Source organism: Bactrocera dorsalis, chromosome 2 (genome assembly GCF_023373825.1).
Source record: "Bactrocera dorsalis isolate Fly_Bdor chromosome 2, ASM2337382v1, whole genome shotgun sequence".
Classification (NCBI taxonomy): Eukaryota; Metazoa; Arthropoda; class Insecta; order Diptera; family Tephritidae; genus Bactrocera; species Bactrocera dorsalis.
Genome location: NC_064304.1, coordinates 85,764,663 through 85,792,604, shown reverse-complemented (window position 1 = coordinate 85,792,604; position 27,942 = coordinate 85,764,663). Strand labels below are relative to the sequence as shown.

Sequence of the window (27,942 nt, the reverse complement as noted above, 5' to 3'; positions counted from 1 at the left end):
TCGTCTGATAATGCGAGATTTGATTAGTTAAGCATAACCGGTGACACGGGCACGTCGTCGCACTTTGCGAATCAGTGAGGAGTTTTTCAATAAATTTTGTGATACTGTAAGATTTTCAGTCGAGAATCAAAAAAATGTTGACAGCGAAGTTACCACTGCTTGGTAAACGGCGTCGCATGCAGGTGCTGGTGGCGCTTACGTGTAAATAAATATGAATATGAATACCTTAAATGTAATAAAAATGTGTAATGTTCTAACACGTGTTTGAACTTAAACGGAAATTTTATGAGTTCTTAAAATCTGTTATGCATTATGCTAGGTTTGTCAGTAACTTTCTCTTGGATTGTAGCTGTTGCAGCGGTAGAAAAGATTTCTTAATTTATTTGACGTGTGCTGTCCAGTTGACAGCCCATGGTAGCATAGAATTCCAGCTCCGTTCAGTTAACATAAACCCGACTGTCGTTGAAACGCATCTCGACTTTGGTTTCCAGGGGTCACATACATACTACATCCTATAATACTCTCTTCAGGACCGTTCTGACATTCGTTGCAGAGCTTTTGTCGAGAACAATATGCGTTGAGAAAGTTCTTGTAGTGCTGAAATGAAAAATATGCGTAGAACTTGGAATTTGCTCTTATTGTTTAAAATAGTATATAAAAAAAATCAAGTGTACTAACAAACATTTTAAGCCGTATATATAGTAAATAAAATATGTTTTCGAGATCGTCCATTCTCGGAAATACGCTGCTCAATATCAGTGGTTCTGTAAAGTAAATAAGAGTGTACGTACAGTGTTTTGGGAGAAGTGGTGTTTTCCCCCTAAACCTATATCTTAGTCTACCGACTACCAACTTCTTTTAATACTTATATTAAAAGAGAGATGATATTTTAGAGAAAAGTTTCCTACATTAAGAGCAAGAGAGAGCTTTCATTAAAATATTTAGTGTCGCTAAAGACTGCTTGTTTTTTGTTATCACTTACAGATCACATTATGAATTTTGCTCATGGACTTGGTATCGGCTGGGTGTCACCCACGGTGCAAATAATACAATCGCCTGAGACACCGTTAAGCTTTCCCGTAACCGTAGAGCAGGTATCATGGATTGGTTCACTCTTCGGTTTCGGCTTTTTGAGTGGAAATATTCTGTTTGGCCTCACTGCCAATCGCTTAAGTCGGAAACTGAATATGTATTTATTGGCGTTGCCACATATGGTGAATAAGTATGTCAGTTATGTAATTGGTGGTTGGTAACATGTTTGTTTTCAGCTATTTTGGATCTTAAACTATTTTGTGCAAAACGTCGAGTATCTCTATGCAGGACGCTTTTTTGCTGGTATTACCGCCGGCGGCTTGTTCGTTATTGCGCCGATGTTTTTTAGCGAAATCCTAGACAAAGAGTGAGTGTGCCCATTTTCCATTTTGAAATGTGAAAATAAACTTTCGACTTCATTCCCAAACTTGTACGGTGTTCGTGGTACACTTATGTCCATGGGTATGACGTTTCTCAGTTGTGGTATACTAACCGGCTTCATACTGCCCACAAAAGTCGACTACTATTTAACGCCGTGTATTGGGCTGGCGCTACCCATAATTTACGTTGTGGTGTTTCGCTTCTTCCCGGAAACACCACAAAGCCTCCTGAGGAGTGGTCGCTTTACCGAAGCGGAGGCAGCTTTCAATTTCTACAAAGGCATAGACAATGGAGTTAACGTGCAGTTGAGTCGGAGAGTTGAGGAGTCGAAAACAGCAACGGAAATACAAAGCGAATTTGAAGAGTTGAAAGCGATAATTTTAACAGGAAACGCTAACGTGCCAGTAAAATTAAAAGACTTTTGTAGGTGTTCCCTGAAGTATTTCTTCATTTGAAAAACTTTTGCATTTAATTTGCTTTTCTTACAGTTGAAAGGTCAGCACTCCAAGCATTTGGCGACATATTTGTGCTTTGCATACTGTATCAACTGTCGGGCACCTTCGCCTTCCTCAACTACATGACTTCAATATTTGCCGTTTCGGGCTCCACATTGGATCCATATTTCTCTACCATAATTGTGGGCGTAACGCATATATGCGGCTCGATCGTCGCCAGTGTTTTTGTGGATCGATTTGGTAGGAGAGCTCTGTTGTTTTCTGGCACGGCCGCCATGATTATTGGCATGTTCGGATTCGGCACTTTTGTGCAGTTTACCGATGCGGCCATAAAATCTCAGTATGATTGGGCACCACTTGCTTTTATGATTGTTGTGGTTTTCACTTCGGCATATGGACTTTATGGAAACTTCTTCACCATAGTGGTGGAAATATTGCCGGCAAAGGTATTTTAATATACGTATAGTAGTATACAACTTTTTATTATTAATTAGTTAACTAACTTTATATTTGTACCATGAAATATGTGTGTAGTATATATTTTATTGGACTCAGGATTGAATTTAGAAAAACTTTATAATTTTATTTATCGTTTCCATTTTCAGATCCGTTATGAGCCTTTTAGTGTTCGTGATTCTGAAGTTATACCCTTATTTCCTGGTCGAATTGGGCATTCCAGCTACTATGTACACTTCTGGGACAATATCTGTGGTTACCACCATATATTTGTTTATATTTCTGCCAGAAACAAAGGGAAAATCAATGGAAGAAGACTAAAAAATAATATATAAATCGGTGTCGCTTTGTAAAATACTCATTCAAAATTAAATAATTAAACAGGATTAAAGATTTGAAATTTTAAATGCATTTTGTTTCATGAATTTCTGGATACAAATAATGTAAAAGTTAAATAATAATTTTTTATTTCCAATGTATATTACACAATTGTACTTAGTCTTGCTTTCAGTTCTGTTAGAACTATTTGCTTAATACTACAAATATTTAATGCGTGATATACAATACTTTATTTGAAATAGTCTCCTTATGCTTTTGCACATCTCCTTACACGATTCGGTTATTAATGGAATCAAAGAATTTTTAAGAGTCTCCAATATTTTGTGGGGTATACGACATGCCAAGTTTTCCAACTCTGATAATAAACTACAGTAAAATATAACGGGTGATTTTTTTGAGGTTAGGATTTTCATGCATTAGTATTTGACAGATCACGTGGGATTTCAGACATGGTGTCAAAGAGAAAGATGCTCAGTATGCTTTGACATTTCATCATGAATAGACTTACTAACGAGCAACGCTTGCAAATCATTGAATTTTATTACCAAAATCAGTGTTCGGTTCGAAATGTGTTTCGCGCGCGTGTTTTGTTCAGCGATGAGGCTCATTTCTGGTTGAATGGCTACGTAAATAAGCAAAATTGCCGCATTTGGGGTGAAGAGCAACCAGAAGCCGTTCAAGAACTGCCCATGCATCCCGAAAAATGCACTGTTTGGTGTGGTTTGTACGCTGGTGGAATCATTGGATCGTATTTTTTCAAAGATGCTGTTGGACGCAACGTTACGGTGAATGGCGATCGCTATCGTTCGATGCTAACAAACTTTTTGTTGCCAAAAATGGAAGAACTGAACTTGGTTGACATGTGGTTTCAACAAGATGGCGCTACATGCCACACAGCTCGCGATTCTATGGCCATTTTGAGGGAAAACTTTGGACAACAATTCATCTCAAGAAATGGACCCGTAAGTTGGCCACCAAGATCATGCGATTTAACGCCTTTAGACTATTTTTTGTGGGGCTACGTCAAGTCTAAAGTCTACAGAAATAAGCCAGCAACTATTCCAGCTTTGGAAGACAACATTTCCGAAGAAATTCGGGCTATTCCGGCCGAAATGCTCGAAAAAGTTGCCCAAAATTGGACTTTCCGAATGGACCACCTAAGACGCAGCCGCGGTCAACATTTAAATGAAATTATCTTCAAAAAGTAAATGTCATGAACCAATCTAACGTTTCAAATAAAGAACCGATGAGATTTTGCAAATTTTATGCGTTTTTTTTTTAAAAAAAAGTTATCAAGCTCTTAAAAAATCACCCTATATTTAAATTTGTACTTCCAATCGGCCAATCATCTGCGGGTATGAAACTAGGAATATGGCTTATAAGGCACTATTTCGGACCATCATACAGGCTCTGGTTCTACCTGCACCTTTGAACGCCAGTAGCTTATGACGTCCTCAATCCAGAGATGCTGTTACTAATCAGCCAGAATTCATGAATCAGGATGACATCGGCTCTATATTGTTTTAGACGTAGCAACAATTTAGCGGAGGCCGCCCTTGGATGTTGGAGCTTAATCTGTAGCAATATTATAATTCAGACTCTCCTTCAGGATGCTAGCTCAGCGCCCTCTATGTGTTCAACCCACACCTTCTCAAACAACTGTTCGAGACCGAGGATGGAGTCGCTAATTGACGAACCGCCCCTGATTTCTCTACGTTCAAAAAATGCGACTCGTTCTTCATGGTCGTTTGATCACATCCACCCGTCGTATCCACCGCATTTGAAGCCTGAACGCCATCAGCTTTGGCATCCGTCGGGAGTATCCTAAGAACCACCTTTTCGAACTCTCTTGGTTTCGCTGAGAGAACCGAAGTACCCCGCATTCAGTAGTATCATCGATTGCCGATATGGTTCCTCGGTTCTCTCCAGTCATGCATGGGTGTTGAAGGTTTGCAGTATCAAAGAATTTCCTCAATCTCACTCACTGAGAAAGGTTCAGCTGGCATACAGACGCAAGCTCTTGGGCGAAACTGAAGATTTGTTTTGTTCAGAGTCTCCACCCAATAAACTGCCTCCATATATAAAACAGCCGATCATTCATCCGTTCATCCTTCGCAGTAGTTCTCAGATATCTGACCAGCGCGCTTATCACCGTACCGTTCCGCGATTTTTGCAGCCAAGCGGCGGTCTGCTTTCAGATTTCTGGCTAGCGCTGACTTGCTTTTTCCCCCCTTATGGAGCCTTTCATGAGTCAAGCAGAAATTCCTTTGCTTGTGCTGGCGATTCCGCGTATGGAGGCTCTACCCACGTCGCTTACCGGCGGGTTTCCACCGGCTTCCTCCAATCTATTGCTCGTAGAAGGGCCTGACGAAGGGCATTTCGTCAGCGAAGGTTTCGTTGCCTCAGAAGCAGCACTCCCAACTGGGACAGATTTGTGTATCGGTTTCGACCTTCCTTTACTACCCTTCGTCATCTTTCCGTCAAAGTTTGTATCTTTAAGCCTAAAACAAATAAAATTAGGCGAAATCTTGTCTTAATCCCCATAGTACCAATATTCACAATATCTTAATATATAAAAATCACGTGTCACGTTGTTTGTTTGCGATGGACTCCTAAACTACAGAATCGATTTTAATGAAATTTTTAACACTGTGTGCAGTTTGGTCCAACTTGAAAGATAGGATAGTTTATAACTCTCCTTATAGTCGCATTATTTATTTATTGCAAATTATTTGTTTATTATTAGCAAAGAGCTATCCACCAGTTGGTGGCGCTAACAGCGGTATTGAGTGCGGTATGTTACAGTAGATGGCGCTACAAACATTAAAAACATTAAATGAAAATGCGTTGTTTGAAGTTTATATTATTTGTGGTAAAGTTATACGAGTCTATGACTTCCAAAAAAAAAAAATAAAAATTGGGCGGGGCGAAGTTCGCCGGGTCAGCTAGTATGTTTATATATTTATAAAATTGCTTGAAAATAACTTCACAAGTATACCTGAGCAATGTCAAAAATTAATACAATCAGCCCTTCCAATGCTGGCCTGAACGATTTAGTGTAATATCGGTGACGGGAATTAAAATATAGTAATAAAACCTTGAATATGATACCAAATTTGATTTTAATTCATTCACGATTCCGTCGTGCAATGAAAATTAACCCTTTCGCTACATAAGTCCTTTTTTCCTTTCTCTTTCTGTCATAAACTGTAGACGTTTGGGGCAAACGATCAAATGTGCGATAAGCAAATATTCACGAAATATTGTATTTAGCTTTTTGAGAAGCTCATAAATTTCACTTGCGCTTTTTCACACTTATAATAGTAAAGTAATCACAAGCGGTACGATTTTCTTTAGCTCCCCACTTCATCGTTAATAAGCGAAAGTAAACACTGAACTGATTATTATACATATACATGCTTATATATATATTTACATGCATTGTATATGAGTAGACAGTATCGAGTATCGTTGGCCGATGTTAGTGCAGTTACACTCGGGTTGTTTAATACACATTCTACATCACGGAATATCGCTTTCAATTTTTAAATCTTACAAATGTAAAGGGATATCAACCGATTTGTCTTTGCTGTACACGTGCCGCCAGAACTCCAAACCATTTCTAGGTATACGTCGTTGGAGTTGCGACCTCCAAAACTCGTGCCCTTTGCCACATATGAAGCTATGAGTAGATTACCACTTGTGTGGGTATCCTCTGGAGTATTAGTCCTAAAGTTGTTACCGTCGTTCATTTTTGTTGTTTTCATTTTAACCTTTTGTTAAAGGTAGATGGATCTTTTAGAGGCTATTGTTCGCTTCTTACTAACGGGTGATTTTTTTGAGGTTAGGATTTTCATGCATTAGTATTTGACAGATCACGTGGGATTTCAGACATGGTGTCAAAGAGAAAGATGCTCAGTATGCTTTGACATTTCATCATGAATAGACTTACTAACGAGCAACGCTTGCAAATCATTGAATTTTATTACCAAAATCAGTGTTCGGTTCGAAATGTGTTTCGCGCGCGTGTTTTGTTCAGCGATGAGGCTCATTTCTGGTTGAATGGCTACGTAAATAAGCAAAATTGCCGCATTTGGGGTGAAGAGCAACCAGAAGCCGTTCAAGAACTGCCCATGCATCCCGAAAAATGCACTGTTTGGTGTGGTTTGTACGCTGGTGGAATCATTGGACCGTATTTTTTCAAAGATGCTGTTGGACGCAACGTTACGGTGAATGGCGATCGCTATCGTTCGATGCTAACAAACTTTTTGTTGCCAAAAATGGAAGAACTGAACTTGGTTGACATGTGGTTTCAACAAGATGGCGCTACATGCCACACAGCTCGCGATTCTATGGCCATTTTGAGGGAAAACTTCGGACAACAATTCATCTCAAGAAATGGACCCGTAAGTTGGCCACCAAGATCATGCGATTTAACGCCTTTAGACTATTTTTTGTGGGGCTACGTCAAGTCTAAAGTCTACAGAAATAAGCCAGCAACTATTCCAGCTTTGGAAGACAACATTTCCGAAGAAATTCGGGCTATTCCGGCCGAAATGCTCGAAAAAGTTGCCCAAAATTGGACTTTCCGAATGGACCACCTAAGACGCAGCCGCGGTCAACATTTAAATGAAATTATCTTCAAAAAGTAAATGTCATGAACCAATCTAACGTTTCAAATAAAGAACCGATGAGATTTTGCAAATTTTATGCGTTTTTTTTAAAAAAAAGTTATCAAGCTCTTAAAAAATAACCCTTTAGTAACTAGCCAACAGGGGTGCCTCATACAACCCTCCACCTTTGACTGCACAGGCATGCAACCGACTAATTGCTAGAGTTGATTACAATAGTATTTGGTATTTTATTAATAGTACAGAACATAGACCCACTGAGTTTTATTGCTATATTTTAATTCCGCTTTGCGAAAATTAATTAAATTCAGATTTCTGAACAGTTCTTAACGGCTACAATTGTAAATAAGATATTTTTGTAAGTCTGTATAGAAACACTCACACATATTATCGCCAGCACATACAAATACAGTCTTAAACATAAATACATATATACTTACAAATACCCTGTTCTATCAGCATAAGTGTTCATTACGGGTATATTGATTAGAGAAATTAATGTATGCAATGTAAAGGATCACAAATGATCCTAAACTAATAATAGATAAGAAGTAGTTGTGTATGCCGTTGGGAACTTATGTTTAAGATATGTGTACTCGTACATACTTTCGGTATATACCGTAGTTTTCTTTTTTTTTTTTTAAGTAGGAGGAAGCATCAAAAGCCGAAGTGCGGAACTTTAATCCGCTAAACCTAACCTACTCTCCCGTGGGAGTGATAAGACAATTAAGTCTCCTCTATGGCACGGACTGACGGACGCCTATTCTGTCCTATATGTCTAAGTTTTGTCATGATTGGTGCTGCCGCTTTGCTGACAGCATTCCAGTTCTCAGTGGACTGGCACATAAGTGTCGTCAAATTTTCCACCGTAAAACTACCACCGAGTGTAGTTTTAAGTTTTTCCCTTGTACTTAAAAAGCGAGGGCAATAAAAGAATACATACTCGGAGTCTTCTAAGCACTCTGAGCACGTCTGTACAAGTAGCTTCTAAAGCACGCATGCCCACTTAGTATTTGGGTTAGGTGGAAATCCAGGTCCCCATGTCGTCTGTCGATCCAGGAATGAATGTCCGGTATTAGTCTATAGGTCCACCGTCCTTTAAGTGAGGTTTGCCACCGCTGCTGCCATATCATTAAGCTTTTCACTCTCTCTTCTCTTTTGGCTCCTATAGATGCTTTTGGTAATTTTTAAACTCGTTTGTATTCATCACCCTGGCTGTCAATGGGCATCATACTGGCTATAACTTCAGCAGCATCACTTGAAATTGTTCGGAAAGCACTGATAACTCTTAGTGCCGACAGCTTGTGCACTGTGTTTATTTGTCTGGCATATGCTTTGATGCCTAGCGCCTGGATCCATATTGGAGCCGCATATAACATAGCCGATCTCATTACCTTTGCGAGTAAAAAACGCCGGTTGGCACGCACACTGCCTTTATTTGCCGTCATTCTTGATAAGGCATTCAGGATTTTATTCGCTTTACCTGCAGTGTACTCTAGGTGATCCTTAAATTTGAGCCTGGAGTCTACTATTACTCCCAGATATTTTAGGTGTGGCTGTGAATGAATCTCGCACTCCCCTATGGTGAGAGATATACTTTCCTTTACTTTCCTTGTACTTATGAGCAAGACTTCTGTCCTCGAAATTGAGTAGCTCTTTGTGGCTTCGTCTGTATCGTATAATAGACGCCTGTTTTCAAAATAACTTATGAAAATTTCTATAAGTTATTGAGGAGCACGTATTTCATATAGAGCTTTAATTATGTTTGCCCACTTCGCTGAGTTAAAGGCATTCTTCACATCCTGGGTGATCAGCGCACAATATTTTTTTATGTACCGTAGATTAATATTAAGATGTTTGTATATACTCGGCATGTGGTGCATACATGAATTAGAATAAGAAAATCTATAAATAAAGAAGCTCTGGGCAACCAGAGCTGAGTACTATTTTATACACGAAACCTTCGCGTTGTTCCTTAATCAATATGTTCTTATAAGTATATTAACCTAAAGACCACCCTGTGGAAACAAAAGAAAAATAAATAATTTTTATCTTAATCCTTTTCGCAAACTTTTTGTTGTCGTCATGGCATTTACCTGCAGACTAAATCTTGATACTAAGGTTTCTTAGTTACCTTTATAAACAAAACTGTGATTGTGTGCTTTTTTTAGAAATAAATAGAACGACTTTCAAATAAGCTCGCTATTTACAACACTGTGTGCATATTTATCATCTCCGCTAAATTTTTGTTAGCAAAATTGTGAGAACGTAAAAGTGAAAGTGCCAACGAAACCGAAACCGAAACCGAAACCTACTGAACACAAAACGACGACAGACGACAAACGACAAACGAGAGTACGAAAGTGAAATGAAAACAAAACAACACAGCTGTCCATTTTGCATGTACACAACGTTGTGGCCATACTAATACCTTGCACTTCAATGAAATTTTAATATTTTGTTCAAAGTTAAATTTTTTATGCAAAAAATAAGTAAATAGGTATATATTTTTGTTTTAAATTATCAATTGTTATTACAAATGATAAAATAGAGCTATTTTATGCTTTTATTTGTAAAATAACGTCAAATTTGTAAGAGCTGTGAATAATTTTACATTTTACATATTAGTGGCATCACCACTCTTCCTCATCTCTCTTCTTCATTCTACTGTCGTTCTACTGTCGTTGGCAAATAGGAATTAGCGAGAATGACAACTGTCGGCCTACAGTCGTGTTTTCGTGTCGTCGTCAAAATAAGTGTCCATAAGAACGTGTGTAATATTTGACAGATGTCGTTTGTCGTCTGTCGTCGTTGTGTGTTTAGAGCATGATAAAAAATGGCAGTCTGTCATAATCCACTTATATTATAACAGAAACAGAAAAGTCGTAGTAAAACAGTAAGAACGAGTTAGTTTTTTTTCTTTGGATTTCGCTCGGAGATTATCTCATATGCACCTTTCATCTAATCGCAAAAATTAATTATTTTTATTTTAAATAAATGTTTTGGAATTTTATATTTTTAAAGTAAATAAATAAAATAATTTATCTCAAAATAGAATTTGTAATATAATATTATATTTTTACATTTGTGGCAGTTGTGCCACTTTCGCTGCTGGTTAACGCGTACATGGCGGCGAAGGTGCCAGAGCAGAGCGTAAAGGACAAGCTGAACAATAAGCTGAATGAAGGCAGTATTGAGAAGTGATTACAAAAGTGAAAATTAACGAAAAATATTTATGAGATAATTTTGTATAAAATACAAGAAATACAATTAGTTAATAGTTAGAAGAAAAGTACAATAGCAAAAATGGTGAGGAAGCAAGGATTAACAATATTTAGCAAACGTTATCGCATGCAGATTTTGGTAACACTTGCAGGTGAGCCCAAAGAAATATCTGTGATTATTAAAAATAAGGGTCAAAAAATTAAGGACATATAATAATAAAAAGTGCTCAAATGGGAAAATCGATAACTACTCATCATACAATTCACATAAAATTATTGTTGTTGTTACTGGGTAACGAAATGAAGTGCTTACGCTTATAATTATGGTAATAAAAACAAAATATTGATAAAGCTTTAGTTACCCGTAATTTGTACTGTTATTAACATTTTTACACCTTACTACTTGGATATCATAAGGCGGGCAGCGCCTCACTATAGAGCTTATAATAAACCATCAGGAATAACATTTTTTTTTTAAGTGGGTGTGACCCCGCCCTCTAAAAAGTTTAATGTACATATCTCCTAAACCACTAAAGCTACAACAACCACATTTATCCAACTCAAATATTATAAGAACTCCTACCGACAGTGTGAAAACGGATGATATCGGAAGGTGACTTCGCTAACTCTGCATATAACTATACGGTTAAAAACTATGTCAGAGATGTTAAAATTTATATGCGAGATGGTATGGGAGGAATGGTATGGCTTTATAGAAGCCGCGCTAAAAATTAGACGATGGGCGTACCACCGATTTCGACGTAATTTAGTACGTGGCATTCAGTGTAAAAATATTTTCACTAATAACTCTTTTAAAATATGCCACCTTATTATCAAAAATTCCACAAATCCAACCCAGAGTGTTTAAGCCCCTAGGTACCGAATATATGGACCGTAATATCTGTACTTTACTTTTTACCGCAAATATCGGTAAATGTGTGAGATATGCAATTGAAATTCAGGGAGAACCCTTTTCTGACAATGGGTTGAATCGGGTCATTACTTCCCTGAGCCCCATATGCCTACTATAAAGATTTTCAAATTACCAGGTGAATTTATACTGGATTTATCGGGCAATATTTGAGTTATTACATTCATTTTACAGAAAGTGTTGTGGCTAAAATAGATAAAATGGGACGAAAACTTGACCTAACCCCCATAGAATTAATATCAGGATATTCGACTTCATTTCATGTAATTGGTATTTTTTATGTGAGGTACCTTAATGAAACCCAGGGAACATATTTTTAGTACGAGTATGTGGCATGATAATAGTTAATAGATAAATTGGGATCGATACTACCCCAACTGTCATTGACTACATATAATGGCAAAAATTATGGCATGTCCTCAACGATCTCTCGATCGTCTTTGAAGGCTTTGTACCACTCGTAGGTTTGTTTTTTTTATATATATCCGAAAAAGAAATTTCCCAAACTCAGAAAGTCAAAAATTAAGGAGGGAATATTTGTAGATCCACAAATACGGCAATTGAAAAGACAGGATTAGAGCTTTTAGAAAAACTGAGTGATCAGAAAAAACTCATCTGGAAAATTTCTAGGAAACAATAAATCGGAAAATAACAAAGCCTTAATAAATGAATTAATAATGTCGTATGATGCATTGGGATGTAATGTGTTCTTAAAAATACATATGCTGGACGCTCATTTGGATTTCTTTCGGATAATTTGGCCGCTGTGAGTGACTAACAAAGCAAAAGGTTCCATTAGGACATTTCCTTTATGAATAAGCGCTATCAATTTGTAGACAGGATACTCACAAATTGTTGTTGGAGACTTAAAACTTCCAAAAGTTAAATAATCACGATAATCACACGTATTTTTTCTACATTAAATAATAATTTACCTAAAAAATAGTTGATATTTATATTTTTTAAGAGAATATATATATGTACATCTGTTTTGATGTCACAAGAAAATATGACTTGTCAATTTTTTTTATTCACATATTACTAATTAGCGTTCCATTTCATCAGTTCACATAATGACGCTTTCCCATGGCATTGGTCTTGGCTGGCTCTCCCCAACACTCTTAATATTGCAGTCCCCACAAAGCCCTTTAGAATTCAAAGTTGCCGTTGAAGATGTATCCTGGATTGGTTCGATTTTCGGTTTGGGTTCACTTAGCAGTAACATATTATTTGGCCTCTTGGCGGCTCGCATCGCAAGGAAGACAAATATGTACCTCTTGGCGATACCACATATGGTGAGTGCAAATTTAATTATTTCTATTTTATATTTAAGACAACAAAGACGATTTTTTGTCAAAAAAAACCCTTCGTGATCATTTGCCATAGCCAAATTATCTCTGGTCATAAGTAATAGAATGTGTCTATAGTTTTTCTCTTTTCTTCAACTGTTGTTTGTCACCTCTAAACTAATTGAGACAGATATATTATAAACATAGGTTTTTGATCGGGATGACAAGAAGAATTAAATTCTGAGTGAGTGTCCGTCGGTCTGTGACTGTAACTTGAATAAATATTGCGATATCCTAATAAAACTTGCTACATACATATGTTTCTTCGCAAACAAGGTAGATTGGTTTTGCATATGGGAAGATTGGGATCAATGGCACTATCAGAATTTCCCTAACTGCCATATAAGTATATGGCTTGGTGCCATTGAAATACTCATTGGTGATACTGTAGACTCCCCAAAACACATTTTCAACATTTTCAACGATTCCGTAGCCGCGATAATGTTGAAAACATAAAATTTCTGATATCTCAAACTGGCTTGCACCCTCTTATTTAAATAAATAAAGAATATTCTTCAGTATAACAGTTTTAAAATTTATTTTTGTTTCATGAACAGCTGTTTTGGATCCTAAACTATTTCGCACAGAGTGTCGGGTATTTCTACGCATCGCGTTTCTTTGCGGGGCTAACCAGCGGCGGACTCTATGTCATTGGGCCTGTGTTTATTAGTGAGATTTCAGCTAAAGAGTAAGTACTTAGTAAACAAATGTATGTATGTATGCACATGTTCGTGTGTTTATAAAAGTGAGCCGGCGTATTAATATATGTATGTGCATATGCCCATATACATTCTATATAGCTTTGTGTGCTTATTCATTGCACTGTGAACAGCTGTTCGCCTCAACTCTTATCTAATTGTTATAATCTGTGTTTTAGTGACTTTATAATTGCTGAATAATAACAACACATAAAAAGTAATGTACATATTTATTTTTCTCTTTATCATTTCTAAGAATACGCGGCGCACTCACTTCGTTGGCAATGATGTTCTACAGTTGCGGCATTCTAATTGGCTTCATACTGCCCTCTTACCTCGATTATCACCTTATACCATGCATCGTCATTTTCCTATCCATAATATACTTTGCTGTATTGTCGCTTTTCCCGGATACGCCTGGGAGTCTCTTGCAACGAGGTCAGCTGGAAGAAGCAGAGAAAGCTTTCAATTTCTACAATAACATTGACAGAAAGAATACTATAAGAGAATTGTGCGTCAATGAGCTGCAAACGTCGACAGCAATAAGTGATTTTGAGGAGCTTAAGGCGTCGAAATTAAAAGGAGGGAAAGCCACGTCCATTACTTTGCAAGACTTTTGTGAGTTGGTGTGTTTTTCATTGTATTTACATATTATTTTTTTTTCATTACACTTTCCCTATTTCGAAGACGAAGTCTCGTTAATTGTTCAGCCAACTACCTCAACTTTTGAACGTCCTTATTAATTTTATTATTGAAAACGGAAGAAATTTGTACAGTAAAAAGTGTTCCCGTACCCATTCAAGGAAATCCCCTTAGAAAACAGAAAATTACTCTGTGCCCAAAAAATAAGGTGACATTGTATTTATTATGAAAATTATTTATTTATTCTTTCAAATCAATTTCATCCCCTTCAAAGTAATCCCCTCCCGATGCAATGCACTTATGCCAACGGATTTTCCAATCTTCGAAACACTGGTTGTGGTCACTTTCCGGTATGGCCTTCAGTTCCGTCTTCGCCGCGGCTTGAATCTCCTCTATCGTATAAAAACGGTGTCCCCGGAGCGGTCTTTTGAGTTTGGTGAACAGCCAGAAGTCGCACGGCGCCAGATCAGGTGAATATGGTGGTTGCGGAACGATATGGGTTGAGTTTTTGGCGAAATGATCACGAATTTTTTCCAAAAAATTCAATGTTTTCGGTACCAGTCGAGATTTGACGCGCTTGAGGCCCAAAACATCCTTCAAAATGGTATTGGCTGAGCCTTTCGATATGCCAACTTCATCAGCAAGGTCTCTAATTGTTAATCGACGGTTTTTCAACACCAAATCTTTGATTTGTTGAACGTGAGCTTCGTCGGTTGAAGTTGATGGTCGCCCTGGACGCTCTTCGTCTTCGACACGTTCACGGCCGGCTTGGAACTCACTATACCACTTGTAAACATTTTTTTAGACATAGCCTCATCACCAAAGGCTTTCTGCACCATCCTCAACGTATCCGCAGCAGAAAATTGATAAACCCGTAAACAAAATTTAATGCAAATTCTTTGCTCAACAAATTTCGACATCGCAAAAAACGAAAAACTCACTTTTAGCAGCTCACAAAACGACACGTATCTCAAACACTAATGAATATTTTGACATGAAATTTGGCATAAATGTGACTGACAGTACTACCAACCTAAAAAAAAAAATAATTCTCCAAATCCTTCGACGCGCGCAGTTTAAATTCAAATGTCACCTTATTTTTTGGACACAGTATCAACAGATGCGGGTTTTTTAGTGACACGCGGTCAACGGCCCTGACAGTATCCTTTTTACAGATGAAAAAATTGTTCAGTACTGAAGAAGTTTTTAATAAGCAAAACGACAAAATCTAGGCACAAACTTCCAAAGTCGCAAAAAATATTACTACAAAAGTTCAACGTGGTGACCATCCAGCTTCTGCAATGGTAATGGTTTTGTTGGAGTCTCCTGTAAAGGAGTTACACAAATTCTTCTATGAAAAGGGGGGGCTAAAACTGAAGCGAAAGTATACCAGCAGAATGTTTTCGAATGCGTGAAAAATAATTAAGCAATATGTACTTCCTTCGCTGGTGAACATTAGATCTGGTTTAATTGCTGCAGATGATTGGCAGTCTAGAAGTCCATTGGACCACAGTATGTGATTGGATTTGCAGAAAATATCTGTCGAAGAAAAATCCTAGAAAAATATATATAATTTTTTTGAGCATGGTATTGCTATGAATCAAAATCTCAATTTAGCCTTTACATAAATATGATAGCGAAGAATGTCAGCTCCCTTGTGAGTACATGGTGTCAAGTTTGTTTAGACAAGAAATGACTAGTTCAAAATCAACTTCTACTTTCAGAACTTCTAGGTCTAGTTTTCTCATTTCCTCTAGTGTGTTAACCTTCCGACTCCTGCCAGTCGTTTGAACTTCACTTTTTCTCCATAATGTCATACTGAATCTTTCTTCTATTGCACCAAGGCATTTTCGTAAAATTTTTTAACTTTTTTATTTCTTTGCTTAATTTTTCAGTCAACAAGTCGGCTTTAAAGAAATTTGCGATCGCTTTTGTGCTCTGCTTACAAAATCAATTTTCGAGCAGTTTCGCTTTCGTTAATTATATGTCGCATATATTTGCTGAATCCGGTTCGACATTAAATCCACAGGACTGTACGATTTTTGTGGGTGTGGTGCAGATATTGTGCACACTATTGGCTTCCATTTTGGTTGAAAAGTTTGGTCGTAAAACACTAATGTTGGCCTCGACCGCTGGCATGGCGCTGGGCATGTTCGGCTTTGGTGCATTCGTACAATTCACCGATGACGCAACAAAAGCCGAATACAATTGGGTTCCACTGGTGGCGGTTGCTTTTGTCACCGCAACAGCCTCGTTTGGCGTAATCTCGCTAACCTTTACGATAATTGTGGAAATACTGCCGGCAAAGGTTAGTCTGATGTGGGAGGGGGATTAAAATTGTTAATACTTTATATTTTTTTCAGATTCGTGCTCAGGCTCAGTCGATTGCAATGATGTTTTGCAGCATTATGGTCTTCATCACGCTCAAGTTGTATCCATATTTTCTCTTCAATCTGGGCATATCGATCACAATGTATTCGTGCGCCAGCTCGTGTGTGATCACTGGAATTTACTCGCTCATATTTCTGCCAGAAACGAAGGGCAAATCAATGGCGAATGATTGAGAAACTAATTAAGTTATAAATCAACTAATTGTTACGGAAGTTTGTTGAATAAGAAATAGGGACATTTAGTATTTAAAAATAAATGGCTTAGTAGCTTTGGTTGAAAAATCGACATCATACAAGTATAGTTAGATCACGAAAAAGCATCGCGTGCTTAATAACCCAAAAACTAATATTAATAATTTGAAACAACCGAAATAAAGGTGAAATTGTCGGTGATATGGTCGAATGCTGGACTACAGTCAACCGAATATTTGTGAGAGGGAAAGCGTGTTCTACTGATTGAGCGCCCAGCAGTTTTGCCAAAAATAATAAGTAGAACGGCGATAAGAAAACCGGCAATTTGCAGATTATTTTTAAGTATTATAACTAACGCAATAAAATTTAGTGACTTATTTCACAAACAAACAATTCTTCGACACATTTCACATCGATCATAAAGCCGATTTACACAGAGAGAGTATAAAAATAAGCTTTCAAATAACAACTGCAGCAACTCAGCAAGTTCTCGCTAAAAGATCGCTTATGGCCTAAATAAAACACTCATTAATTTGTTTTTAAATTTACCTTAGATAAAGTAAAGGAGAATAAAAGCACTCGAAGCTGATGCATTTTATTGCTGTTGATTTTGTCGCCAACACGCTTTTGGTTTCGGAAAAGATTCCGGGAGAAAACATATGATAAACCAAGGTTGACAAAAAACATTCTATCTTGTAACTATGTTAGTTGCAACTTTGCTTATAGTTACACACATATATTGTGTAAAATAGCACCCGAAAATAGTATTTAAATTCCACGGGTACAAAATATTTCAAAAAAAATTGCAAAAAAAAAATATGAGCGTGATCTGTCAACCAGTTTGTTTACAGTACAGTTGGTGCAACTCAGTAGTGCAAGACGATTTTTACAAGGAATCAGTATATCGAACAACGAATTTGTCCCAAATTCTATATTTCGAACTAAGTAACTGGTGAGCGGAATGGGTGCAAACAAAAACTTACGAGTGGTACAAAGCCTTCAAAGACGTTCGAGAGTTCGTTGAAGACATTCCCCGTTCTGGACGACTTCGATTGTTTTTTGTCGATATACGTGGTTTGGTGCATCATGAATTTATTCCGGACGGACAGCCGGTCAATAAAGAGTACTATTTGGTCTTATTGAGGCGTTTACGTGAGAATATCCGTCGAAAACGGTCGCTTTATGGAAAAACAATTCATGGATTTTTTTTAAGTTTTTCGAGGAGTAAAAAAATCGGCATAATTGTATTACATCTCACGACAAAATAAATATTGATGACTAATAAAATATTTTGCGTTTTATTTACTTTTTTCTCACAATGTATTTTGTTAATGACAGTAAATTTAATTGTAATCCATTAGGTTTATTCCAAAAATTAATATTGAATTATTATGTACCAGTTTTTCAATAAATATAAAGTTTTGCCAATTTCCCCGGACTTATCCTTGCAACTGCTTTTGATTACATCCGAATTTAGTCTCTCTTTACTTGTTTTAATTGACTTTTAGTCAAACATTCATCGATTGTAATTACAAGTACATTAAAAATTATTCATGGTTATACATACAGTATGTTAATATAGTGTTATGCCCCTTTTCAATGAAAGACTTATCATTCATTGAACTTTCTACAAACTTTTTTTCTATTCGCTGAGGTTTTTATGAGCTCATTCAATGCTAATTTAGATTAGAATGGGCACATTTTGTTTACACTTAGTTAAGAATATTTTTTTCTTAAACATATGTATGATATATGTATATAAATGTGCGCATTGCACAAAAGTTTGTAAATTTTCAACGATATTTCTGAAATCCAAAGCTTCTAAGGAATGTTGTTATTCATAACTCCAAATGATATTGTTAGGTGGTCTCAATCGATCGTCAATCGTCAAACATTGTTCAAATTCGAAAAACATCAAAATGTGCTTTTAAATAGCGTTTCATTTAGTGGCAATCCTTAAATCGTATTTCTGCATAAAATATCATGGAATCCATTGGAAATTTAAAGTTATTTCTTGGTGGGTATCTTTATTTGTCGGTTGATATCAAGTTGCATACTACGAAAAAGAGTACAAACTCGATGAATATATAATACAAAGCCTAAGTAGGGAGGGCTACGGTACACTCGTTCCAATTTTCTCTTTTATGAAGTTAGTATTGCGACTGAGAAAAGTGATGATGATGAAACTGATTAAAATTAAAGAGCATAGTGAAAATCGCCAAATCGAACAGTCTTCATAACCATAGCTGAACAAATTTCATGAACACAACGTTTTCATAAATGTTTTCATAAAAAACCAATCCCTATAACCGGACACGACTATATATACACGGAAGTTACAGCTTCCGAGTCTAAGAATACATTTTAAGCAACTTTTAAAGAGTTGGGCGGATTTGAAATCGATTTTTTATTTTTTGTCTTGTTAAAAAAAAAATAAATCGATCCTTGTATGATTCTAAGAGATCGATCCTTCGGAAGAACCGCCCATCAGGCCACGTGGGTGTAGCACACCAAATTTAAATGTGTTTTTCTCAAAACACTATTTTTGAAGTTGGTTTACATGATTTCTCGAAAAGTTATGAACCGATTTAGTTTGAATTATGTATTTTTTTTTCATTAAAACTTATTTTTTAAGCGTATAAATGGCGAAAATTTTACCAAAAAATGAGATTTATTGTTCAAAGTCTGAGAAAATATGAAAATTTTAATTTTTTTGTTTTCTTTAGTTTAAATACATATGTATGTACCTAAGGAATATTTTTGATTTTTTAATTTTGAATGAACAAATAATAAGTTATGCTGTCCACGGCGAGAACACTTTTTTTGTGAGATACCCACGAAATGAGGCCTCAACGGCTGAATTTTCAACATTTTTATAACAAAATTTCAGGAGACATTGTTAAAATATGTACCTTTGATATGTCATATTATATTTTTGAAATATATGATTATTTAAATTAAAAAAATCGTAAAAATACCTTTTTGTACCTCTGAAACCCACCAAACCCCTTAAGCGTTTTAACCACGCCTCTATACGAGGACCGTTAGCCGGCCCGTGTCCGGTTATAAAAAATTTCATTGTACATAAATCTCAATTAATACGGAGAATACTCTCAATAAAGCACTGTCAATATTTCCGAAGTGTAATAGATGAGGTTTATATGGTCTCCTACTTTAATAAATGCACATGAATATATTTTCTAAAAAAAGTTGCCCATTCTGAAAAAACGTGGCTACATATTTGAGTATGTGTACCGATATCCATTCCTAACGTAAATTGCTTGTGATTAACAATTTATAATAACGGCATCTATGTATATGCGAGTGTGCAACATCCGAACGAATGTCTTGAACAGTGAAAGAAAGTCGTAAAAGTCGGTCCAAAAATATGAACGGGATAGGCCTACTGCTGAATGTTTCTGTGTTCGTCGCTAGGCTGAGAATGTGTTTATCTAATCGCGCTGTCAATATTTCTCCAGCTAGATCTTAATTTTCGGTAAGTCTAAGTACATAGTACACAGAAGTGTACCTTTCTGCAGCCGGTTGTGCAAATATCGCAAATAAAATTTCAAATTCTAAGCATTAAGATAAACAAGGTCATAATGTAGTATAAAATGAGCGCCGAAAAATCGCCGTGGCTGACAGTTGTCGATATTGACTTATGGCAGACGTACCACTTAGAAGCTGAGTGCAGATTTGAAAATATTGTCGTTAAAGCTGTGGGTTTCCAGTGTTTGGGAAACTTTTTTACTTTTTAAATAAAAATAACAATTGATAGCAAGACAAATGTCCAACTCAAAGGAATTATCAATTTGGAGCAAACGCTATCGGCGGCAAATACTTGTTACCATCGTGGGTGAGTACAAAATGCATCCTGGCGCACTGATGAAGAAGTGGAGTGAGTGGTACTCATATTTAGGGTTTTTCGAAAATAGTGAAACGCGGGTTACGATTTCAACTTGGCAAATTTTATTGAAATATATATATATATATGGTGCTCTTATTTGATGATGCCTTGAGTATGGACAAAAATGACGATATGTTTACAAATGCAGATCTTGTTCTTAGCTTCTATTTCAGATGAGTGAATGTGACTTTACATGTGCCACTAGTGCTCATATCACATGAAAACTGATATGAAATAACTTTATATATACATGTAGTATTTGGTGTGTGCATTCTCGTTAAACTTCATTTTATGGTCGCCCCATTTTTGCGCAGGATTCTTTCCCTTTAAAATATATGATCTGAACTGAATTTATCAAATTCCTCATGAAAATTTGCAATTTGATATATTTTAAGAATCGATTATTCAACTTTAGAATTTGCCTTAATATTAATGACGAATCTTACTTCCTCCTTCATATGCTGAACTTCGAGCAATAACTTATATCGGTTCTTCAATTCTTTATTTGTTTGTATATGTATAGAAGAAGTTATACTTACTCGTACATTAAATAGTTTATTCAAACGCAGCCGCCGTGATTGTTGCATTGTTAAATATTTTTAAGTATCCAACAATAAATTCATAATCTAACTTTCTAGCTCACATTATAACCTTTACTCATGGCATCAGTCTGGGTTGGCTTTCGCCCATTATACAACTGCTACAATCGCCCGAATCGCCACTCAGCTTTACGATTACCACCGATCAGGTGTCTTGGATTGGTTCGCTTTTTGGTATCGGCTTTCTGGTGGGAAATATTTTCTTTGGACTCACGCTGGATCGGTTGGGAAGAAAACTCAACATGTATTTGATGGCCCTACCACATATGGTAAGTGCAATTGAATTTTTTGCTGTGGATGAAATTGAAAATAAATATAATAATAGTAAAAATGGGCTTCCTCTTTGTCCCCTTTATTTTATAGAGAGATTAAGAAAAAAAATTTAAGTCATATATACATAGCTATACGTAAATCATACAGTTAGTACTTTTTTAATGAAAATCAAATTTTCATTTACACAGCTTTTCTGGATTCTAAGCTATACGGCACAGAACATCAATTATCTATATGCTGGACGTTTCTTTGCTGGCTTCACGAGCAGCGGCATGTATGTGATCATACCCATCTTCATTAGCGAGTTATCAGACAAAGAGTAAGTATTATAGAGCGGAAGAGCAATAAGTCTGTTTATGTATATATATTCAAACAAAAACTCAACCATATCTAAGCGATCTGTGCAATTAGCGACTAACTGCATTAATATGTTTGTGTTACAAAATTTGTCCCCAAAATCTTAAAAGTTACTTTTGTTATCAAAAATCATAAACGACGAATCATAAAAACATATAAAAAAGCGAAAATCACAAAAACAAACATACACTTGGATATAGGAGATTGTATATCTATCTATATATCTATTTTTGTGTGTAAACCCGTGAACTCGATAATTTAAAGCTAATTCCACCAATAGAATTGCTCCTAACATAAACAACAATAGTTAATATAATTTTTATTTTATTTGTATATCAAGTTTTAATAATTGGCCCCCCTCTCACTCGAATGAATGTTCTTCTATTGCACTGTACAACAACTTATACATACGTTGAGTAACTAATATAATATTCATCTGTTATACTTGCTATTTTGCGATCAAAAAATTATTGAACACAACGGTAGAAGGTCTTTCTGAAACTTTTACTTTTACTTTCTCGGTCATCTGGGACTGTAAGCAATGATTTAGGCACGTATGTTTGTCTTGAGCTCGTAAATATCCCGTTAATTTCCGATGTACATTTTAGGCGTCCAAAAGAAGTCAGGATCGGTTTATGTGAGACTTAAAACTTAGGTTCATTGATAGATTCTATTTAAATTCCTGAACTGAAGAAATGATTATATTAAGTGCGGTCCCGTACCATACTTTTAAACATGAAGAGTCTTATTCATTAGTTAGTTCTGCTTTCTCCAAACCAGATAAGAAAATGGGTCGAATAGTGAACGAGGGCAAGACGAAATATCTCCTGTCATTAAACAAACAGTCGTTGCACTAGCGACTTGGCTCCTACTTCACTGTTGACAGTCATAACTTCGCAGTGCTAGATAATTATGCCTATCTTGGGATCAGTATTATACCAACAACAATGCTAGCTTCGAAATCCAACGCAGAGAGAGACAAGAGTTATTGTCAACAGCTGCTACCTCGGACTGAGGAGGTAAAAGACCGATCCACAAAGTGACTTGTGAGATAGCAACACTGAACCTATTAAGAGCGGGCCATACCTACCTTTAAAAATTCTTTAGAAAAATGCTCTCTATGACAATTTCGTTTTGTCTTCGATTAATGGTATTTTATGGGCGTGACAACGGTTCGATTTCAGCCATATGCAATACCGATATTTTTATGGTGTCAAGAAACACCTCTACTTTAATTTATCAGTTTTTGTATTTTTATTGGTTGCGCAAGTGAACTAGCGACGGAGAGACGGTCAATTGGATTTCAACTTGTTTCAGCATCCTGCTCGTTTACTGCTATGAGCAAAAACTACTAAGCTCTTGTTCATAATTCTAAAATTCTTAATGCTTCCTTCATATTCTATGTCGTCCCCTCGAACCAAGAGTTGTCGACCCATATATCGTTTGAGCTTGCAGTATAGCCAGAAGTCCCACAGAGCTAAATCTGGCAAATATGGTGGTTGCGGAATGATATTGGTTAAAAATTTGTCGAAAAACTCGCGAAAGATCATGGTATGTATGTAACGTTGCTTTACCGTGGTGAAAAAACTAAAAGATGTCGGCCCATATTTCTGGCCTCTTTTTAAGAATAGCTGCAGGCGAACGACGCATAACACTCAAAGATAATTCCTTGTTGACAGTTTGGCAGGTCGACATAATCAGACTGCACCACACCTCAATAATCGAAGAAAACTGTCAACATAACCTTGATGTTTGTCCTGCTTTGACGTATTTTTACGCTTTGGCACATTTCTGCTACGATATTCCGCCGATTGATCGTTTGTTTCCGTGTCATAAGCATAAATTCAGGACTCAGCGCCAGTAAAAATACGTTTCATAACTTCCTGGAAGACGAAAGCATTGTTTTACAGACGTTGATACAAAGCGATTTTTAGAAAAAATTGGAAACAAAAGTGCTTTTACTTTTCCTAGGCCCAAATGATCTTTCAAATTGGTTTTCACGGATCCGTCCGGTATTCCAACGGTACCAATAAGATCTCTGACTAACCACCGATTCTTGAGAACCAATTCCATTACCCATTAGATATACAAAACTTGTATAATCTGTAGTAACATATTGCGAGAAACCTTTCTACTTTTTTTGATTGATTCATTTCTCATTTTTATACAATTCAGTCTACACTATGCCCACAAGGGCTATAGATCTGCATAAGATTTTTTAAAACACACATACTATGTATGTTGTAGCTAATTTATGTTGAATCAGGTCATAAAAATATTTATTAAATTAATAGAAATGATAAGTATAAGATCGTTGAAAGTCTAAAAATATCATAAAATATAATAACCTTTAGCGCATACTAACTGAAATACATTTATGTGTCTGAACCTGTCGATATCTACAAATTTGTTGCAATAAAAATTGGATGCCAATATAGTGATTTAATCATATCAAAAAAGACTGAACTAGTTTTATGGGGCTAAAAAACTGTTATCACATATCGCAATACGTGCACAACTTTATTTGCCGACACAACAACAAAAACAAGCTGAATATACGAGTATTTTTGGAAATTATTTTTAGATACGGATTTTTATCTTGTCCTCATATTCAAGCGTATATTATTCTGAAATTTTCTATCTATTTGGTACCTACATACATTATTTATTTGTTATTTCCTATCACTTTTTAGAATACGTGGTGCCCTTACTGCGATGGCGATGGGTTTCCTTAGCACCGGTATTTTACTTGGCTATGCGCTGCCGGCATATCTCGACTACTTCTTGGTGCCGTGCATTATAATTGTATTGCCCATTCTTTACTTTCTTGCCTGTTTGGCATTTCCGGAAACGCCACAATATCTCTTGAAGCGTGGACATACCAAACGCGCGGAAAAGTCTTTTAATTTCTACAAGGGTCTGCCAGAATTGGAGGAGAGTTCGCAACAAAAATACAATAGAGACTTGGAATTGCCACGACCCACACTTCCAGCGAGCAGTGAATTTGAGGAACTTAAAGCGGCTGTGCTGTCTGGTGGATTGGCCACGCCCATTATGATAAAAGATTTCTGTAAGTAATCAGATTTGATCAGACCGATTAAGTAATTATTTTCTTCTTGAACTAATCACATGAATATCATTGGGCACTCAAAAGATAATAAAACTTTTGATAGCTTAGAGAAAGAGAGATCGAGAGAAAGAGAATCATCTGTTTCCACCAAATTCTTAATAAAAAGTACTTTAATATATATTTTATCTACTTCTTGCAGTCACCAAATCGGCCATGTTTAAATTTTTCACCGCCTTCATTGTGTGCATTTTGAATCAGTTCTCCAGCAGCTTTGTCTTTGTCAGCTATATGTCCGCTATTTTCGCTTCCTCCGGTTCCGCGATGGATCCCAACGAGTGCACCATTTATATGGGTGTAGTGGAGATAGCGGGAACGGTGACATCGACTGTACTGGTGGAGCGTTTCGGACGGAAAGTGCTTTTACTTTCCTCTACCGCTGGAATGGCTGCGTCCATGTTTGCTTTCGGCATTTTCGTACAATTCACCGACGATGCGACCAAAGCACAATACGACTGGGCGCCGCTGGTGTTAATGGCGTTAGTGGTATATACGGCTGCGTTCGGCATTGTTGGATTGACATATACAATCATTGTGGAAATATTGCCGGCGAAGGTGAGATGAGAAAATATGAACCCCTTGCGATTCCTTTACGTTATCAAGAAATTATTACGCGGAATAACTGTTTGTTTACAAATTTCACCTCCCTCTATACTTACAGATTCGCGGTCAAGCTCAAGCGATCAGCATGGTTTTCATGAGTATCTGTGTGTTCGGCGCGCTACATCTCTATCCTATGTTCCTCTATAACTATGGCCTGCCCATTACCATGTACTCGTGCACTGGAGTTTGTGTTGTTTGCGGAATTTATCTCATAATTTTCCTCGAGGAGACGAAAGGCAAATCAATGGAGCATGATTAGTTAGTTGGTAGAAGACGTGAGGATCTATCAAATCCCAGGAATCTCGACACACATTCATAATGCATTCGTTCTAGTTGCAAATAAAAATATATGTACATATGTAAATGTTATTTTTGTATTTGCTCAAATTTTTGTAGTAAAATATATTTGGCTGCGAGTTCAATTATTATTCTTCTTTAATAATGTAGACAACGGTTACGCGGTTATGACCGAGTTACCAAGTGGAGCCTAGTCCTTCACCCCCTGATCTCTCCAACAGAGGTGAGGTCTTTCTCTTCCTCTGCTTCCTCCGGCGGATACTGTCCCGAATACTTTCAGAGCTAGTTTCAATGCTTTCATCCATACCTAGCCAGCAAAGCCGCTCGTACAGCTCATCGATCCATCAAATGCGATGTTAGCCGTTTCCAATGCGCAAAAAATTATTTTCTCCGGCAGAAGATTGAATAAGCCGCACGACAGGGAGTCGCCTTGTCTGATCCCTCGTTTGGTATCGAGCGGCTCAGAAAGGCTCTTCCCGATCCTGACGGGAACAAGCCGTAATAGTTTTGAGGGGATACTAAATTCAGACATGGCGGCATAAATGCAGCTTCTTTTCGCTCTGTCAAAAGAAGATTCAAAAATGACAAAAAATTGCTTTTCAATATTGTGACTGGTGACGAAACGTGGTGTTTCTAATAAGATCCCGAAACGAAACGCCAGCGTGCTGAATGCAAGGCACCGGACGAGCCGAGACCCAAAAAATCGCACATAAAAAGTCAAAAGTGAAGACAATGCTGATTTGTTTTTACGATTCGCTTGGGTATTGTCGACAAAGAATTTGTTCCACCCGGCCAAAACGTTAATGCGGTATTCTATCTTGGAGTTTTGAAGCGTTTGGTGCGCCGTATTCGACTCGGCCCGCCACTTTGCTGTTTTTCAGACGGATAATTGCTATTTGATCTTCTTTATGGTCGGGTAATGGAACGTCTGCTCCATCGTCATCGATTGGAGACTGGGGAAGTGTTCCCTCCATAATTTTAGTATGCCCTGGACATTTGCCACTAGATCACCTCTGGGGGTTCTACAAGGGTATGCTTCAGCCTGAAAACTTCTGTTAGTCGTCGCCTTTTTTCGGAGAATTTTCGAGCTACCAAGCTCTTCATATTCACTCATTTCGGCCTCTCTTTTTTTGTCTGCAAATGCTAGTTTAATTAGTTACTTTAATATGTAAGTTTGCGTTTTGTAGATAAACTGACTTAACCGATTGAAAAGTAATATTTGACCCACATTTGTTGCCTCAGCTCAGCGAAAACTTCTTCAACTCTAGCTGGACTTCTATACAAAATTGCGCTGGGCGTGGGAATGGCAGATCACTTGGTCATAAAACATCTAAATACAGCAGCATATAACGGGTGATTTTTTTGAGGTTAGGATTTTCATGCATTAGTATTTGACAGATCACGTGGGATTTCAGACATGGTGTCAAAGAGAAAGATGCTCAGTATGCTTTGACATTTCATCATGAATAGACTTACTAACGAGCAACGCTTGCAAATCATTGAATTTTATTACCAAAATCAGTGTTCGGTTTTTTTTTTTTTCGGACAAATTTTGTTCAGCGATGAGGCTCATTTCTGGTTGAATGGCTACGTAAATAAGCAAAATTGCCGCATCTGGGGTGAAGAGCAACCAGAAGCCGTTCAAGAACTGCCCATGCATCCCGAAAAATGCACTGTTTGGTGTGGTTTGTACGCTGGTGGAATCATTGGACCGTATTTTTTCAAAGATGCTGTTGGACGCAACGTTACGGTGAATGGCGATCGCTTTGTTAACTTTTTGTTGCCAAAAATGGAAGAACTGAACTTGGTTGACATGTGGTTTCAACAAGATGGCGCTACATGCCACACAGCTCGCGATTCTATGGCCATTTTGAGGGAAAACTTCGGACAACAATTCATCTCAAGAAATGGACCCGTAAGTTGGCCACCAAGATCATGCGATTTAACGCCTTTAGACTATTTTTTGTGGGGCTACGTCAAGTCTAAAGTCTACAGAAATAAGCCAGCAACTATTCCAGCTTTGGAAGACAACATTTCCGAAGAAATTCGGGCTATTCCG

The 27,942-nt window shown here is 37.1% G+C and overlaps 3 protein-coding genes across 3 annotated transcripts; all 3 read left to right on the top strand.

The window, feature by feature from the left end:
* The first annotated feature begins 52 nt into the window (after positions 1-52).
* On the top strand, positions 53-2,696 carry LOC105222721 (facilitated trehalose transporter Tret1-like). The gene is made up of 6 exons (XM_049447960.1): positions 53-201; positions 985-1,214; positions 1,269-1,399; positions 1,511-1,836; positions 1,902-2,314; positions 2,474-2,696. The coding sequence occupies exons 1-6, from the start codon at positions 135-137 to the stop codon at positions 2,657-2,659; spliced, it is 1,353 nt and encodes a 450-aa protein (XP_049303917.1). The 5' UTR covers positions 53-134; the 3' UTR covers positions 2,660-2,696.
* Positions 2,697-10,167: 7,471 nt separating this feature from the next.
* On the top strand, positions 10,168-17,309 carry LOC105222702 (facilitated trehalose transporter Tret1-like). Its single transcript, XM_049448241.1, has 7 exons — positions 10,168-10,317; positions 10,389-10,670; positions 12,515-12,744; positions 13,356-13,486; positions 13,753-14,114; positions 16,034-16,446; positions 16,502-17,309. The coding sequence occupies exons 2-7, from the start codon at positions 10,601-10,603 to the stop codon at positions 16,700-16,702; spliced, it is 1,407 nt and encodes a 468-aa protein (XP_049304198.1). The 5' UTR covers positions 10,168-10,317; positions 10,389-10,600; the 3' UTR covers positions 16,703-17,309.
* A 3,045-nt stretch (positions 17,310-20,354) lies between these two features.
* On the top strand, positions 20,355-26,008 carry LOC105222703 (facilitated trehalose transporter Tret1). The gene is made up of 6 exons (XM_011200131.3): positions 20,355-20,576; positions 21,266-21,495; positions 21,688-21,818; positions 24,550-24,926; positions 25,126-25,538; positions 25,645-26,008. The coding sequence occupies exons 1-6, from the start codon at positions 20,507-20,509 to the stop codon at positions 25,843-25,845; spliced, it is 1,422 nt and encodes a 473-aa protein (XP_011198433.2). The 5' UTR covers positions 20,355-20,506; the 3' UTR covers positions 25,846-26,008.
* Positions 26,009-27,942: the final 1,934 nt, after the last annotated feature.

What these genes read in the sequence shown, in the direction of transcription:
- LOC105222702 (XM_049448241.1), top strand. Translation starts at nt 10,601, where the DNA reads ATGGTGAGGAAGCAAGGATTAACAATATTTAGCAAACGTTATCGCATG. An exon ending in TCTTGGCGATACCACATATG is followed by an intron (nt 12,745 to 13,355) that starts GTGAGTGCAAAT and finishes TTTCATGAACAG; the next exon opens with CTGTTTTGGATCCTAAACTA. An exon ending in TGGAAATACTGCCGGCAAAG is followed by an intron (nt 16,447 to 16,501) that starts GTTAGTCTGATG and finishes TATTTTTTTCAG; the next exon opens with ATTCGTGCTCAGGCTCAGTC.
- LOC105222703 (XM_011200131.3), top strand. Translation starts at nt 20,507, where the DNA reads ATGTCCAACTCAAAGGAATTATCAATTTGGAGCAAACGCTATCGGCGG. An exon ending in CATTATGATAAAAGATTTCT is followed by an intron (nt 24,927 to 25,125) that starts GTAAGTAATCAG and finishes TACTTCTTGCAG; the next exon opens with TCACCAAATCGGCCATGTTT. An exon ending in TGGAAATATTGCCGGCGAAG is followed by an intron (nt 25,539 to 25,644) that starts GTGAGATGAGAA and finishes CTATACTTACAG; the next exon opens with ATTCGCGGTCAAGCTCAAGC.
- LOC105222721 (XM_049447960.1), top strand. Translation starts at nt 135, where the DNA reads ATGTTGACAGCGAAGTTACCACTGCTTGGTAAACGGCGTCGCATGCAG. An exon ending in AGCGAAATCCTAGACAAAGA is followed by an intron (nt 1,400 to 1,510) that starts GTGAGTGTGCCC and finishes GACGTTTCTCAG; the next exon opens with TTGTGGTATACTAACCGGCT. An exon ending in AGTAAAATTAAAAGACTTTT is followed by an intron (nt 1,837 to 1,901) that starts GTAGGTGTTCCC and finishes CTTTTCTTACAG; the next exon opens with TTGAAAGGTCAGCACTCCAA.